Source organism: Morone saxatilis, unplaced genomic scaffold (genome assembly GCF_004916995.1).
Source record: "Morone saxatilis isolate NCDOM2014 unplaced genomic scaffold, NCSU_SB_2.0 Contig16, whole genome shotgun sequence".
NCBI lineage: Eukaryota > Metazoa > Chordata > Actinopteri > Moronidae > Morone > Morone saxatilis.
Genome location: NW_023339718.1, coordinates 26,727,826 through 26,744,377, shown reverse-complemented (window position 1 = coordinate 26,744,377; position 16,552 = coordinate 26,727,826). Strand labels below are relative to the sequence as shown.

Below are 16,552 nucleotides of genomic sequence, written 5' to 3'. Positions count from 1 at the left end.
TTGTGTCTTGATAACCCAATAAAGATATATCGTCCGAACTAGCCAGTTTTTGTTGGTACTATCTTCCTATGGTGTGCAATGGAGCTTCTTTTTCTCACAAATACAAATGTACTGTTGAGGTCTTCTGTCACTGTTCTTTGATTTCTTCTCTCTTAATATAAATGTCTCTCTTTAAAAAAAATAAATGTGAAAAATCAAGAGCAGATGCACACTCACACAGTTTTTTATTGCCTTCACCCTCTTGTATGATCTTTACTGGAACCCGGAAGCTGCTGATTGTCTCTGGCAATGAGTTACTAGCAGAGGGAAAAGGACATGGGCTCTGCTGAAAGCCTGCTTAGAGACGTTTTCATCAATTTTTGTGTCAAATGTTGTTTCATTTTATTTTATGTCCATTCAGGCTCCTTAAATAAACAATAATAGTAAAATATGTCAATATTGTTTGTTTATTTGGCCATATACATTTCAAAAGTGTTGTTTGTTTACCCATGTAAAAGCAAATCTCTCAGTGAATCAATTTTGATTAACGAACTCCTGAAATTAAAGTTTACATTCACAGAGATCAGATCATAATGTTAATACTGATACCAGCCTCTGTAAAAGCGCAAGAAGAAGTCTTTTTATTTTACTGTATTATTGTTTTTCTGGTGACTAATAAATGTATTCTTTGATTTTGAAACACTAGCCTTATGTTGTTGTTATTTAGCCTCTATGAAATGTTATTGTACCGAATTACCTGTCTGTAGTAACAGTACAATGTTTTGGAACAATTGCACATTCACGAGCATGTGACATGTTTAGCAAAACAAACAGGGCACTGTGTAATTCCAACCCTGGCTATCAGTCTTATCTGCTTTATACAAGCAGTTCAAACAGAAGTTAAATGGAAGTGGTTATGTGATACTGTATGTTTATTAAGCCATTGTCTATTAAGTTCCACAGAATTGTACTCTACTTTTCACAGAAGATTTCCTTTCAAGTCTAACCTGATTATTTTAAAGGGCCTGTTCACACAAATTCTCTCATGAAAAATTGGTGCAAACAGACCAACACCCATACCTTGAGTATTTCCACTGTATGCTAACTTGACTTTCATACTATTATAATAAATATTGTACTTTGTACTCTACTAAATTTATTTTTAGTAAGATTTTACATGCAAAAATATGATCCTTTTATAAAATAATGATCTGCAGCGTCCACCATGTTGAACCAACATATTTCTACAGTAGCCCAGAATGGACAAACCAATCACTGGCAACTTCCTGAATAAGAAACACTTACTCAACAAACGCAAACTTTTGTTTGTGGACCCCTCTGCTTCAGGACAACCACTGTGCCAATCCGGTGGTCTCAAAGAAAAGAATGAATGCTTATGTTACATGACAGTTTTACTTATGTGAGCTAAAGATGGTTCAGAGTCCACAGTAAAGCTTTGGTGGTAAGTAACTTATCATGTCACTATGATTGGGACAACATTTGCTGAATTTGTGGTAAACATGAGCATGAATAAAGGGCCTAGGAGTACAGGGTTTTAAAGTCAGCTAATGAGGTCCATGTGCTTTTGAAGTCTTCTGTTTGTCTGTGTTTAACTCGTGCCTCGACTCGTTAAAACCACCAGCAACTGTAGGCGATGGCTGACGGATGGAGGGAAGGAGTCGAAGAATTTACCTTGTTTGACAGCACCTTAACATTCCTCCACCCATCTGCTCTTTGTTTACATGTTTACTTTGGTGAAACAGTATGTCTGCAGTTCTTTAATTGCCATATTAATTGCATGTTGTTAAAAGACACTTACCTAGATCCAGGGTGGTAGCCCACACTAAGCAGGAGGCTACACCTGGATATTGTCTGTGGCTAAACTCATGTGCAAACAAAGAAATACCTAAGAACCAAAATAACACCTATTAATTATCATATACTTGATTTGGTAATCACAAAAGAAAACATGTATTTATTTAATGTATTTATCTGCTGTATCTGGGGAATCTGGGAAAATGACCCAAAAACCTGCAGAAGAAACACTGAATTGAAATGTGAGAATGTGGAATATCCTGTGTACTATGAGTCATTTTCAAAATGGATATGTGGCAGTTAAATAATTACAGTTGAGGGCTGGGTGTCTGTCTCCTCCTACATATAGATGAGGAGGGAGAGGTCCGGCTCGTGCGTATAAATACCGGCTTCAAGACAGCAAGAGAAACTGAATCTTTACAGGAGACCTCATCTGTGCAGACCAGAGGAAACCCCCCTGAACCGGGTAAGTGCCGGAGAATACTGCTGTCACAGGAAGGTATTTGTTTTTGCTGTGTGAAGTTGCTCCTTTCATCACCATCACACTTTGCTTGAGCACCTGACTAATGCTTTTTCAGAATATTTGTGAATTTCTAATCATCTATTATATTTTTTTATTCTTATTTGATTTCAGATTTCAAAATCACATACACAATGGCAGGTTAGTGCATTGCATGCTCAGAAATTATTTTCCACAAGAGCACAAAATCACTGAGGATATTTGTGTGATCACAAGGCATTCATCCTGTCCTGCCTGAACATGCCAGCATCAGTAATTGCATAAGTTTCCTCCAAGCGCTAAAAGCTCATCGATTGATAATGACTTTCTGTGCAGATGCAAGCTTTCAACAGGAGTTCATGAAGACCCACAATGCCTACAGGGCAAAGCACAACACGGCGCCACTGACCCTTAATGCCGAGCTGAACGCTGCGGCTCAGACATGGGCCGATAACCTGCTGGCAACGGGCTGCCTGCAGCACAGTGACACTAAGGACGGAGAGAACGTCTACTGCAAGTCGAGTTCAGCTACCCTTAACCTGACAGGTGGGTTAAAGATCCAACCCTTTTGTTCGCCATCCTTTTATTAGATCATTCGTTTTTTCCTACATCTTTCCAGTTCTTTACTCAAACCATCCATACCTGATTGATTTGTTCACCTTCTACCTATTCAAATGCTACATCATGTTCTTTTTATGCATTTTCTCTCTCTTTCTCTTTCTCTTACTCTCTCTCTCTTTCTCTCACTTTCTCTCACTCTCTCTCTCTTGCTCTCTCTCTCTTTCTCTCACTCTCTCTCTCTTGCTGTCTCTCTCTCTCTCTCTTGCTGTCTCTGTCTCTCTCTCTCTCTCTGTCATGTTTTAGGGAAAGAAGCAGTGGATTCATGGTACAGTGAGATCAAGGATTACAACTGGAGCAACCCTGGATTCCAAAGCGGCACCGGTAAAACACAATCACCCTGACAAGTTCCATAGGAAGTCCATATTAGAAACGTGTAATTGCATATAAAAGTTAATGTTACGTACAGGTGTATCCCTAAACATTTAAAGTAAACTGTCAAATAGAATAATGGCTGAGGGCCTGGGACAAGAAAAAAGAAGCCTGTTAAGTCTGTATGATTGTGAAAAACTATTTTTAAAAATACATAATACAGACAGAGAATTGTATAAAAGGTTCCCTAAACAGGAAACAATCTTCTCAAAAATTATCCAAATCACTGGTTTTACACAAACTGCTTGCAGTTACTGAGTTCACTGTTTGGCTTCATTGCACAGTTTTGAATATAATATGAAATATACATATTATATGTCAATGAGTCAGGTGTCATCAGTTTACTAAATTATGGAAAAGGGGTTCCTTAAGGAAAACATGGCAGGACTTAGGACGGGTCAATTAGATTAGACCCTGTGCTGTAGTTTCTATGAATTTACTTTCATTTAGTTTCAGGTGTAAATGTACAGTATTATGAATTTGCTGTGTTTGTCCCTGGAGGTCATTTTACTCAGGTGGTGTGGAAAGACAGCACTGAAGTGGGCGTGGGCATGGCCACTGATGGCCGCAGGGTCTTTGTGGTTGGGCAGTACCGGCCAGCTGGCAACATGAACATGTCCGGCTACTTTGAGAAAAATGTACTCCCACTAGGTAACATATACCTATATATATACATATACATTGCCTCATGAGACTGCAGAGGTCAACTTTACAAGTTTCCAGAGGGAAACAGGATGTGTCTATGTACATTTTGAGATAGATATTAGATATTAAAAATAACAATAGAATGGATTATTAGACATACACAGCAAGACATTAAATAATTCATGTAGATTTTAGATATGCGCTTTTAAATTAGATTTAAAAGAGCACAAAGAAGATATTGGAAAATTGTTGTGGGTAACTTTTTTTGTGCTGTCCACAGTTTCTCATGCTTTAGCTTACTTAATCAGTTGAACACTTGTATTTACTGTCACTTTCCAGCGTAAAGGCTGTGCATTTTACAGCTGGCAGCGAGGTGGGTGGAGCACAGAACACTGCCGGTGAAGGAGATGGAGTGCACCCAAGAATAACCTGCACCCTGCTGTAGATGACCTTGACCCTTCCTGCAACCCCAGCCCCACGACACCGAACACCATGTCTTGAGTCAGAATGCTTTAAAATGTTATTGAGGTTTAATATAAAGGTGTAATCAATCAATCAATCAAATCAATGTGGAATTATATGTTACAGAATGTGTCTCAGGATGGCATAATGAAATTCAGATATAGTTATTTTATGATACTTATAAACCAAATAAAAACTGATTTATTCATGAAAAGAAATTACTGCTTACCTTACTTACTAACCCTGCCTTGAAATATTGATGAAATTGCACAAGATTACAGCAGGAGGTAGCTGCACAGTGGAAATAAATATAATTGCACAGTTTTTAATTTTTATAATTTGAAAAATATAAGGATATATAGACTGATATATAGAAGAAGATATAGTATACAATATCAAATATATAAATCTAAATATATAAAGGAGAGCTGCACAGTGTAAAGAATAGGTAATATTTATATGTATATTTATATTTCAACGTACATATACAATGAATGATAGTTTGCATGAAGCTGTGATGATGTGATGCAGCTCTGGCAGCCCTGGTTATACTTGGCCTGCTATTGGCTGATGCAGAGAGAGGGCATTGTGGGTATGGCTGTAGTCCTTATTTTACAACACATAGGAGTCACTCTAGTCAGTACTGAGGAATGAAACTTTGACTAAGTTTTTTCCGACTTATAATTTAAAGTTTATGGCCATTCTTAAGACCATTTCCTGAAGGTTTTATACATACCAGCCAAGGGCCTATAGGTTTATAAACTGCTAAAAGGGCAATTTTTGACGAAAGAATCATATATATATACATAATAGCTGTTTAGCTATTTATCAGATGTTACACTTACATTCTCCTCAGAATGGCTGCAGTACAGACACTGAGGGGAGCACACCCCAAGGGGCATTTTTTGGAATGACGAATTAAACTAATTCAGGAAAATTGTATTGTTGAAATTAGATTGAAAAATATGAGCCCAGATCTCAACCCAGCTGAACACCTATGGGATATTTTGAAAAGACCATCATCAGAACATGCTAAATGAAGGCATATCTTCAGCAGTTACTGTCCATGTGAAAATGACTACAAAAGGTACCACTAGGTGGCAGCATAAGACAACAGAACATGCTTTCTTAACAAACCAACAACCTAAATAAAGCATATTTTATCTACCGTTCATATCTATGATTCAAATAGATTTTAAACTATTAGATTTACAAAAAAATTAAATCCTTTATTGACTTTTATAGCGCAGCAGCTAGTGATGTAATTTACCATAAACCATTTCTTCAAACCTAGAATAACATATGAATTAGGAATCATTTATTTGATCATTTAAAAATTTGGTGTTCATGGTTTCTGTAAAGTGAACTGAACTACATGTTTAGAATGTCAATATTGACAAAGGTTTAAACTTTTATATTTGTGTAGGCAGCTTAGAACTTGCTCAAACTTCAACTTTTGTTCCCATAGACTCCCATGGCAGCAGAAATGACATACTGTTCATTTAAATAATCAAATATTAATATTAATCATCGAATACTATATACTCATTTAGGATGTTGTCAGGTGTGTAAGCACTGACTTTCTACACAGCCCATCATCATCACTACCTTTCCAGTCTGTGTATAAACAGTATGTCTGGACAGCAGGGCTGCACTGTATGCTGGGAACACACAGGGAAGTGTAGTGAGTTAGCAGTAATGCAAATATGCAGTGTATCAGGAGGACGCAGGAGAGATATGAATGAATGTATTCTGTGTCTGCCTGTTTTGCCTAATGTTCCGTTCTCTATCCAGGAACAAAGCGCAGGATGGGGGATGGCTAAACCTGTCAATCATCATGGATATGTGTCCTGTTAGGGTTAAACTCACAATCATTTTCAACCAAGGTGACCATGAAATAGCCTAGAACAATTCATTGAATATTTGCCTGATCCCCCATCAACCCTGTGTTTAGCTTACATAAAGTGCCCCCTTGTGGCTATAGGTGCTCAGCTTTAGCAGACATTCAGAAACCTGACTGATTTGATTCATTCTTCCTTTGAGGTTAACTCAGTCACACTGCAGTTATTTGTTGCTGAATAAAGGACGATTAGAGAATGAATCCTGTATGCACAATAGACAGGGAGTTCCTCTGTGTTGTGGGTTTGACTTTTGTCTCAGCACCTGTTAAGGATTTTAGATTCATACATTCCTCCCTAGAAGGATAAATGTGTTCAGTACACCTCAACGTTCATTTTATGTGCACACAGCGAAGAATTTATTTCAAACATAAGAAACTTGGAAATTCAAATCTAACATTAATTACAAATATACTGTAATAGTAAACTTTGATGTTATTTCTGTAAACAAATGAGTCCATTGTTGAAACAAATAGCAAGTGCTTTCTCCCACCAGCTGTGTATCATTTTGTTTCTCCAAATGAAGACAAGGTATGGCCATTTTTATATAGCCTTGAACATGCCATTGCATTTTAAAAAATGATCCCATTATAGGCCTCCCATGTCCCAATAGTTGACCTGAAATCTTAAATCAGAATGATTTCAATCGGGATAAAAAAAAGTGTACATTTATGATCATATGTTTTGATCATATTTTGGATATGGCATTTACATGGAACATGAAACTCCGGGTTATTCATATCCCTGTATTTGCAATCATAACAGTATCCAGGTTTCTGATCGTCTGCCTGAAGGTGTGTCTTGATTTATCACCGTCTTGATTTCTGAAATATTTGAAAAGAAATTTATTTGAGTAACTCATTTACTGTTAAGGAAAGGTAAATTAAGTTAATTCAAACTCTTGACTTTTGACCATACTCAATACTAGTAAGCATATTACAATCATATGCAGCATTTATCCAAACTTTTTTAAAACATAGAACAAAATAAAAAACAGTAAAACAGATTTTATCTGAATGAAGTAAGACTAACTCAAATGAACATTTTTTATAGCACTTTTACTCCATTTTCTTCCACTAAAGAAAATGATTAAATTAGCTGTCAAAACAGCTGATAAATGATTAAAAAAAAACAATTCACAATTAATTTATTATCAAAATGTATCCAATTAATTTTTGGGCTTTGGGGCTTACATTTTGTAATCATTTAAAGTCAACCTAAAGAAAATGAGTTAGTGGAACAGACTGGAATTAAATCACCAATAATTAAATACTGCACAGATTTAAGTTCACTCACAACAATTGAGTTATTACTACAATAATACATTTTTGAGTTGGGTTTAATTCATGGGAATGATTGATTGATGTTTTAGAGGATTAAATTATGTTAGCTTAACTTACTTCTTACTTCTATCACATGTGAACGCCCTCAGTGACTCAAAGTGTGAATACATTTCCTGTCTGTGAATGTTCTTTCTCCTATTAAAACCACATTTCCCATAAACCCTGCTGTTTCCTGATCCCGCCCCTTTCCTGGCGTCTTAATATGATGGAAGTGGTTTTTCAGCCTCCAGCTGCCAGAAAGGCTGCAATGCAGTCCTAAGACCATTAAAGGTTGCCAGTCTTATTGCTGATAACATTTTGGTGATGAATAAGATATGATTTAAGCTCATTGCTTAAACAGATACACACTATAACCCTGAGGGTCACAGAATCCTTATTACACACACAATCAAGTCCCAGAGATGTAGACAGTAGAATTAGACCCTCCCCCCAAGTGCAGCCAGCTGGGCCTGCAGCAACACCCCAACATTATTACACTGTTGTATTCTTGTAATATGATATCCTGTGTTAGCAGGATGCATGGTGGACTTCCCCTGCACCACGCTGACCGTCGTGCTCAGTACACTGTGGGGCTGTGGCTGTGCATAGCCTGCTGGTGACTGTCTGGCTGTATTAGCATCAAATGGACTTGACTCAACTCTCTGGAGAGCAGCCAAACAGACACAGCCCTCTTAAAGGCACATCACGCATAGCAAGAGATAGGGAAAAATCAATCGAGGGATCAGGCTATTCTCCCTCTGTATTATTCAACAGCAGGGCAAATCTGCTGCTTATTTCCATCACTTCAAATACGTATGTATCTGGCTAATGTGCCCTTACTTATAGAGAGATGGTATATGTCTACCATTTTGCTCCATCTCTGTAATGCAGTTTTACTACAGGTTTGTCATCCACATTTCCAGTTGTAGGCCTTAATGGGAGGTTCTCATTTATTATTAATAGCTTATATTCTGCCCTACAAAGATGTATAACTACAAGAGCAGTGAAGCAGAGTTTAAAGTTTTGTGTAATAGATAAAAATAAAGGTTGTGATGCCTTAATTTTATTGGTTTAGGATGATCATTTTATCCTCTAACCCACCTAATATTAATGCAGATACTCACTTAGTATATACTAGATACACTTTGTTTAAGAAAAAGAATATTCATTTATTTATATATTCTCCATCATCAATAGGAATTATGTTACTGTTTTGTACTGTTGGCATTTATTTTACAATCAATATGATTGATTGAATATCTTAGCATGCAAACATTTGCTTGAGGCAGCAACAAGAAAATGTCCTTTGGTGTCGATTCTAACGACTCCTTTGGACAACAGCAGTAGTGTTTCCTCTGCCTTGTTTCATTGATTTCAAGGGGAAGCTGTGCTCAGAGTTAAATGCTAATGTCAGCATGCTAACACATGCTAATGTTTATGGGGTATATAGTCATCATATAACCATCTTACTTGGCATGCAAACTTTTGCTTAAATAAGCATTTAATATAAAGTACAATTTTGCAGGTAATCTTTCATGAACCAAACTGGACAAATTCCTATCCTACCATAATCATCTTGCCTCATATTTTCAAAATCAGGTTGTGAGCCAGAGGGGGGGGGGGATAGAGAGCCTGAAATGACTGGCAGTTTGAGATCCCTGTTGTAGGAGGTTCCTGCTCCATCAGCTAAGGGGTCCTTGACCTGAAATGTTGAGGACCCCTGATGTACAACATCAAACATGAAAAAAAAAAGTTTAATAATAATTAATTATACAGTCTATTGTTATATATAACTATTCCCATTCAGAATTGGTGGTCTAGCTACCCTTCTCTGTGATACTGCAGGGCTGATGGGCCTGGACAATTTGAAATTTGTTCTGCGGTCTTGGTTAAATATTGAAAAAGAACAGGCTGACTATAGGAATTACTTTGAAGAACATGGTTGCAGTGTGTGAATAGAGCACATCCTTTTTCAGGCTGCAGTGACAGAGCAACATCCCTGGAGCTCGTGAGGAATTTAGTAACCTCAGCAGTGTAGCTGGGGTTGTGCATCCTGCTGGTGCCTTTGGAGTGCTAAACACTGATTACAGTGGTACCAGGTACCAGGGCTAAACATTGTGGGTCAACTTGACATATTTTGTCTTACAGTTTGAGCAAGTACACCTCAAAACAATTGCCAATATAGAGGGGGGAACAGCGCTATGGTACAAGCTAGTTGGTCATATTTGCTTGACTCATCCTCTCTGTGACATAGCTCTGTCATGGAGCAAACAGAGGAGGCCTTTGTGTGTCAAATTACAATGCACACACAGTAGAGACTATGAAAATGACCTACATACTGTATGGTATAAGCATAGCAGTGGTGCTCACCCAGGCCCAGGCTGAGTGAATATGAATAACACTATTTACATTTAATGAGATACACTGAATGAAATACTATCCATAAACCTCCACAAAACCCTTTACTGGTCTGCACAACAACTAATCTACACAAAAATGTATGGCATGCTCTATGTATATTTACTGCACTAAAGGCTGAGCAGGCCCATGGAAAGCTGAAGCCCTGTACTAACGCACCGAAGTCCACAACACCCACTGGGAAAGCCTTATCGTCATGGCGACAACCACCTGGGAGTGATGTTTCCCCCTCGTCGGTCATCGGGACACAGCCGTGGCAACTGCACAGTGCAGGAGCCTGGCGTCACAGCCACATTCTTGCCCGGCATTCAGATTAACTATTAATAAGCCCACCTGCCCTCATTCCTGTGTTTTACAGCGTACAATACAATACAAACGTGTAGACTTCCAGTGTCTGAGTCAGCAATGTATGCTGCCTACAATCTTACTGGAGGAAAGGGCGTTACATGGACTAGGTTTGGTGTAATGCACATCCTGTATACGTTATTCAATCAATTCATTAAATCTGTCTTTACTGTTACTTCACCATAACACATTATTGTTGCATTATCTGTACTACAGGGCTCTTTTTGGTTCTCTGCCTTGTGGATAATCTTATAGGCCTGAGCCTACGGTCTTTATTCATTGAGCCTTTTTGTAAATATGCTGGTATTGTCTAGTGGTTTCAATCGCGCATCACCAAGCCCAAGAATGTAGCTTTCCATGCCACACAAACTGCAGCTCATTACCACGGACTGAACCAGAGAAAGGGGAAGTATTAGTGAAATTAGCTGGCTGGAATGAAAAGCTGCAGACTCCCTGGCCTAAGAGGCACATGACTGAAAATCACTTCTGTATCCACACCGGTCCTGCGACAGTTTGCGCCAGTGAAACGTCTGCTTAACTGGACCATTGTATTCCTAGTCAGCCACGTGGATTGTGGTTAGCTAACAGTTAACTAGGGTTGCTGCCTAATAACTGATCACATCACAATGTTTTCCCCTGATCGACGAAATAAAACGTTTCACTGTCTTTAGCAGACTCTAACAGGCGGCGGTGAAACGCATTATAAAATCTGTTGTCAGTGTCGCATTTCCTTTCCGCCATCATGAGGGAAGTAGGCCAACGTCTACAGATTATACGTTAGTCACACGTTTGAGATGAATTTGACTGGCAGACGGATTTGACCAATCGCGGATGAGACTCTTAACATTTGATTGGTCTAAATTGTTGTCTGTAAAGCAAGCTTGGGCGAATGAGCCAATAGAAATTGGAGCTCAAGAGCAGGGGGCGGGCTCTTTCGTAGTATAAAGCAGGGAGTTGAGCCGTTGTGCACGCACATAAAGAAAAGCGAAGTCACTCATTGAAAGGTCCAGACTACCTCCAGAAAGAAAAATGAGGGAAATTGTGCATCTTCAAGCCGGCCAGTGCGGAAACCAGATTGGTGCCAAGGTTAGTAAGATTATATGTACCTTTTGAGAACTAAAACGAGTCATTTCATTCAGGAACACCGTGTTCTCGGCTCTTGGAGCCGGTGCTTTGTACCCATAGTCGTCCCAGAAACCACACCCTGGGAATACCATTGTGTCCTACTTGCTTAAATTGTCTTTTAAACGTTTAATTTTAAATGAATTACTTATTGGTTTGTCTTAAAGGACGCAATGCGTCGAAGTGTATACGAATAAAAACAATTTAAGCATATTTTGGCATAAAATTTTCAGTTAATCATTTTAATCTGTCTGTTGGAGCATATATCTGAAAACCGTTAAATGTCAGTTTAAACGATACTAATGGTGTTTACGTTGATCAACTCTTAACATCGCCATTGTTCGTTCGACAGAAAACAGCCACCCTTACTGCAATGCGAAAAAAGGGAAGTGAGGATCTCGATTGAGAAACGGCACGTTAATCCTATAACGTTTAATGAGCGTTAGAAGGGTGTGTCTTTATGTGAAAAAACGTTTTTCCGGTTTTGTCAAAATTAATAAAATGGCTTTTTGTAACGGTTTCTCGGCACATAGAGGCCTACCTGGCAACGTTCTCTGAACTGCGCCGGCGTCTGCCTGAAGTAGGCGGTGTTGGCGGTTAGTGACGTAGCTGGGACTTTTCAAATTCATAACCATGAGTCGCAGCCAATAGGGGGTCAGGGCGCGCGCGCCCAATCCAACACGGCGGGAAAATGAAGTCTACTGTTATTAATAAACACTAAGATTAACATCAATTTAAATAAACTAATAAAACGCACATCATTAACAGATTAATGGACGATGATGCTTAGTCATAGTTGTTAGCTTCAGAGCTAACAAAGGCTTGCATACTTAACATTTCTTATTTTTATGCAGTTTTGGGAGGTGATCAGTGATGAGCACGGTATCGACCCAACTGGTACATACCATGGTGACAGTGACCTGCAGCTGGACAGGATCAATGTCTACTACAATGAGGCCTCAGGTAAGTCGAAAGCAGAACTGACTTATCTGTTTAAACTACTGTGACCTTTTTGCATTTCCCCTCATACCTTCTGTGCTTTTTGTAGGTGGCAAATATGTGCCCCGCGCAGTGCTGGTTGATCTGGAGCCAGGCACCATGGACTCTGTGAGGTCTGGACCTTTCGGACAGGTCTTCAGACCAGACAACTTCGTTTTTGGTAAATATTTATTTGTGCAGAAATGTTGAGCTGCTCATAATGCGCCACGAATGCTGTGAAACATGATCTCGTTTCTTGTCTTTTAGGCCAGAGTGGTGCTGGCAACAACTGGGCCAAGGGTCACTACACTGAGGGAGCGGAGCTGGTGGACTCTGTCCTGGATGTGGTGAGGAAGGAGGCAGAGAGCTGTGACTGCCTGCAGGGCTTCCAGCTGACACACTCCCTGGGTGGTGGTACAGGCTCTGGTATGGGCACCCTGCTCATCAGCAAGATCCGTGAAGAGTACCCCGACCGTATCATGAACACGTTCAGCGTGGTGCCTTCCCCAAAAGTATCAGACACAGTTGTTGAGCCCTACAACGCCACACTATCAGTCCACCAGCTTGTAGAAAACACAGATGAGACCTACTGCATCGACAATGAGGCCCTGTACGACATCTGTTTCCGCACCCTTAAACTCACAACCCCCTCTTACGGTGACCTCAACCACTTGGTCTCTGCCACCATGAGCGGCGTCACCACCTGCCTGAGGTTTCCCGGACAGCTCAACGCTGACCTGAGGAAGCTGGCTGTAAACATGGTTCCATTCCCCCGTCTGCACTTCTTCATGCCAGGCTTCGCTCCCCTCACAAGCAGAGGCAGCCAGCAGTACCGATCGCTCACTGTGCCAGAGCTCACCCAGCAGATGTTCGACGCCAAGAACATGATGGCTGCCTGTGACCCACGCCACGGCCGCTATCTGACAGTGGCCGCCATCTTCCGTGGTCGCATGTCCATGAAGGAGGTGGACGAGCAGATGCTGAATGTGCAGAACAAGAACAGCAGCTACTTCGTTGAATGGATCCCCAACAACGTCAAGACTGCTGTCTGCGACATTCCTCCTCGTGGTCTCAAGATGGCTGCCACCTTCATCGGCAACAGCACAGCTATCCAGGAGCTCTTCAAGCGCATCTCTGAGCAGTTCACAGCTATGTTCAGGCGCAAAGCTTTCCTCCATTGGTACACCGGCGAGGGTATGGATGAGATGGAGTTCACCGAGGCGGAGAGCAACATGAACGACCTGGTGTCTGAGTACCAGCAGTACCAGGACGCCACAGCTGAGGAGGAGGGAGAGTTTGAGGAGGAGGGCGAGGAGGAGCTGGCTTAAATGTACCATTTCTGATAAAGCTCTGCTGTTAAATCTTTGCCGTGAAATGTTCTAAACAACGTTCCAAGTCTTTTCCAGTTTTCAGTGTTCTGTCTGCTGTTCATGTTAATAAAATTCTTCTGCAAAAATAGTTTGCTTCCTGGTATTTCTGATTAGGTCAGTGTATTATAACTTACAATGATCAATGATTGACGTTTTATTTTAAAAGATGCACTGCACTGTACATAAAGTGAAGTTGCATTACTGGTATTTTGCCAGAAATGAGGTTCATAACTGGTAAAACTGTTGAAATGAACTTTATTATAGTTGTATCAAACTGTTCATTGAACTGAATACTCTAACATAACTGGCTAAATGGTGATCAACAGTTCATGCTCTGTAATCCAGATTTGGAGCTCAGTGCAGATTAATTTGCAATACCTGGTCAAAGTTCATATATTACTGCACAAACAACTTTGGACTGTAGGAATGGCTGAAATGCCTAACATCGCTGGTTCCACATGTTTGTCCATCTGCTAGCAGCACACTGGATATGCTGTGAATGAATTACACTGTGTGTGGGTTATTTACTTATTGGCAAGTTTCTACAGGATTAAAAGATACATTGTAAAATACCTCTACTGACATTTTCATATGGTAGCTCCCTCCTGAATGGTTACAGGTTGTGGTCACTAGGGGGCAGTGTTGGCTAAACCATTCGTTTCCACAAGCAGTAGGTGAGGATGCTTATGGCCAATGCTAACAGTGTCCAACAGCACACTTTCTTCACCTGGCCCTCCAAGCCCGGCTTCTCTCCAAAGCGTGACACAAATCCACTCTGTCAGAAACAGATAAATAGATGAAAGTTCCAAATAAGATCATACATTAAAGTACAATATGTTCTGTGGTAATAGGATGTCTTGTACAAAGGGTACACCATTATGATCCCATATAAACACTTTGGGGCAGTAACAGAGCATTTACATTTGAACGGAGCGGTCATTAGGTTTCAGATTTCAAAATTTTCCAGAAATTCAATTAGTTCATTTTTTCGTATCTTGTGAAAATAGTAGTCAATTTAGATACAACTTGTGTTTAAACAGTCACTAGAAACCAGCATTTATAATGGCTTCTTGTTTGAAAAAGGATGTTCATGTACAACCTTCATTAGCAACCAGGTAAAGCAGACAGTTTGCTGTATAACTGAAAATTAGTTTGAAAACATGCATCATTACAGATAGTAACTGAAATAATAGGAGCCTTAATGCAACATTACCTTACCTTGAAATCTAGTTTTATAGTTATTTATTGTTATGCTTTAAAGCAGTAATTCCCAACCTTTTTCCTTAAGGGGCCCCTTTTTCTATCATTTAGTAAACTGACAGTGACATATTTTATGTATATTTCATATTATATTCAAAACAGTTCAATGAACAAAGTAACTGCAGGAAGTTTGTTTAAAACCAGCGATTTGGATGAATTCTGAGCGGATTATTTCCTTTAGGGAACATTTTATACAATTCTCTGTATTTTTTATAATTTTTAACAACCATACCAAATACCTAATAGGCTTCTTATTTGACAAATTAAGTATTTTATTCATCCATTGTTCTATTAGACAATTTACTTTACATTTACTTTTGTTCACAGAAATGAACAAAATGCTGACATATTATGTCATGAACATATGTCATATTATACTGTGTGTATTTTTTAAGTTTTCCTACATCCCTTAAAATTAAGAAGCCTTGTGACCCCACATGAAGCTTTGGCAAACCCTATGTTCCCCAGGTTGGGAACCACTGATTAAGAGCATATTCCTAAATAAATGTATGTTATAATCAGAATACCACAAACTGACACACACAGCAAAACAAGGACCAGATATTATCACCAAACTCTGGGCCAATAATAATGAAGCTGCAATGTGTAGTCTGCAGTGCGTACTGATACTAGGGCCTGGTGAGCAGTGTTGGGGTTGTTACTCAAAAGAAATATATTATTTTGAGTATTTTAGGTACTGCATATTAGTCGTTACTTTTTTTTAAAGTAATGCATTACTTTTTTTGAGCTTGTGAAACAACCATGGGATTAACTACTGCATAGAAAGTGGAATTTCTTTTTGCAACCCTGAATTTCACAAACTAGATTCCAGTCGGCAGAACTGAGTGTTTGAACTGATTTTATGTGTTAAGGTCAACTGACTAATCACAGGAAGTATAGCACAGCCTGTGAAAACAGTTCAATCACGTCCTCCCAGTCTCCAGTGGAACTTTGTCAAGTCTGAGAAAATGACTGAAGTGAAATTGAGTATTCTCCGCCAAATCATGCAGACCACACATTTTTTTAAATAGATGTTAAAACCAGGCCCATGGAGTACGAAAGAAGTGAGCTTTTACCAAGGGCATCCTCCATGGCTGACAAATGAAAGTAACAAAAGCTGCAGTTCCTCCAATGTCCCTTAAGACTGCGCTCCAGCCAGTGAGTCAATCTCCATAGGCCCATAATAAAATGGGGTTCCAACTTTACAAGCCAGAAGATAAAGCATGTTTTACAAGCCCTACACATTTGATCGTCTATAGTATTTCGTTTTTAAAATCGTTGTTGTCGTTTGTCGTTCATCGATATTCTCCATGGCTTCATCATCAATCAGTCGCTACGTGGTCTATTAGTGTTAGTTGGGTTGCTACTGTTGGTTGCTGGGTGCACCTTTGTCTCTCTCGTCTCTTCTTCTTCTTTCTCTTGATGTCCTTCATCAGCGTGGACCTCCCC

The 16,552-nt window shown here is 39.5% G+C and overlaps 3 protein-coding genes across 6 annotated transcripts in view; 2 read left to right on the top strand and 1 right to left on the bottom strand.

The window, feature by feature from the left end:
- The first annotated feature begins 2,120 nt into the window (after window positions 1–2,120).
- Window positions 2,121–4,712, top strand: LOC118325242 (Golgi-associated plant pathogenesis-related protein 1-like). Of its 3 annotated transcripts, XM_035657840.1 has the most exons (6): window positions 2,121–2,260; window positions 2,429–2,455; window positions 2,630–2,839; window positions 3,158–3,235; window positions 3,785–3,934; window positions 4,291–4,711. In XM_035657840.1, exons 2-6 carry the CDS (start codon window positions 2,449–2,451, stop codon window positions 4,371–4,373), a joined length of 528 nt encoding a protein of 175 aa, XP_035513733.1. In that variant the 5' UTR covers window positions 2,121–2,260; window positions 2,429–2,448; the 3' UTR covers window positions 4,374–4,711. The 3 variants fall into 3 exon arrangements, with proteins under 3 accessions (XP_035513733.1, XP_035513731.1, XP_035513732.1); XM_035657838.1 differs by lacking the exons at window positions 2,121–2,260; window positions 2,429–2,455 and having other exon boundaries at window positions 2,614–2,839; window positions 4,291–4,712; XM_035657839.1 differs by lacking the exons at window positions 2,121–2,260; window positions 2,429–2,455 and having other exon boundaries at window positions 2,614–2,839; window positions 4,268–4,701.
- A 6,592-nt stretch (window positions 4,713–11,304) lies between these two features.
- tubb2b (tubulin, beta 2b) lies at window positions 11,305–13,931 on the top strand. Its single transcript, XM_035657836.1, has 4 exons — window positions 11,305–11,459; window positions 12,350–12,458; window positions 12,544–12,654; window positions 12,741–13,931. Exons 1-4 carry the CDS (start codon window positions 11,403–11,405, stop codon window positions 13,799–13,801), a joined length of 1,338 nt encoding a protein of 445 aa, XP_035513729.1. The 5' UTR covers window positions 11,305–11,402; the 3' UTR covers window positions 13,802–13,931.
- A 147-nt stretch (window positions 13,932–14,078) lies between these two features.
- Window positions 14,079–16,552, bottom strand: part of bcl2l16 (BCL2 like 16) — a 3,849-nt gene continuing 1,375 nt past the window's right edge. Inside the window, exons 3-4 of one of the 2 annotated variants that reach the window (XR_004796600.1) lie at window positions 14,427–14,618; window positions 14,079–14,336 (exon numbers count right to left, since the gene is read on the bottom strand). Coding sequence is in view for 1 of the 2 variants with exons in the window: in XM_035657837.1 (XP_035513730.1) it covers window positions 14,490–14,618 (129 nt within the window). In the remaining variant the exon portion in view is untranslated. Of the gene's footprint in view, window positions 14,619–16,552 lie in introns of both variants that reach the window. The other variant, XM_035657837.1, reaches the window with a different exon arrangement.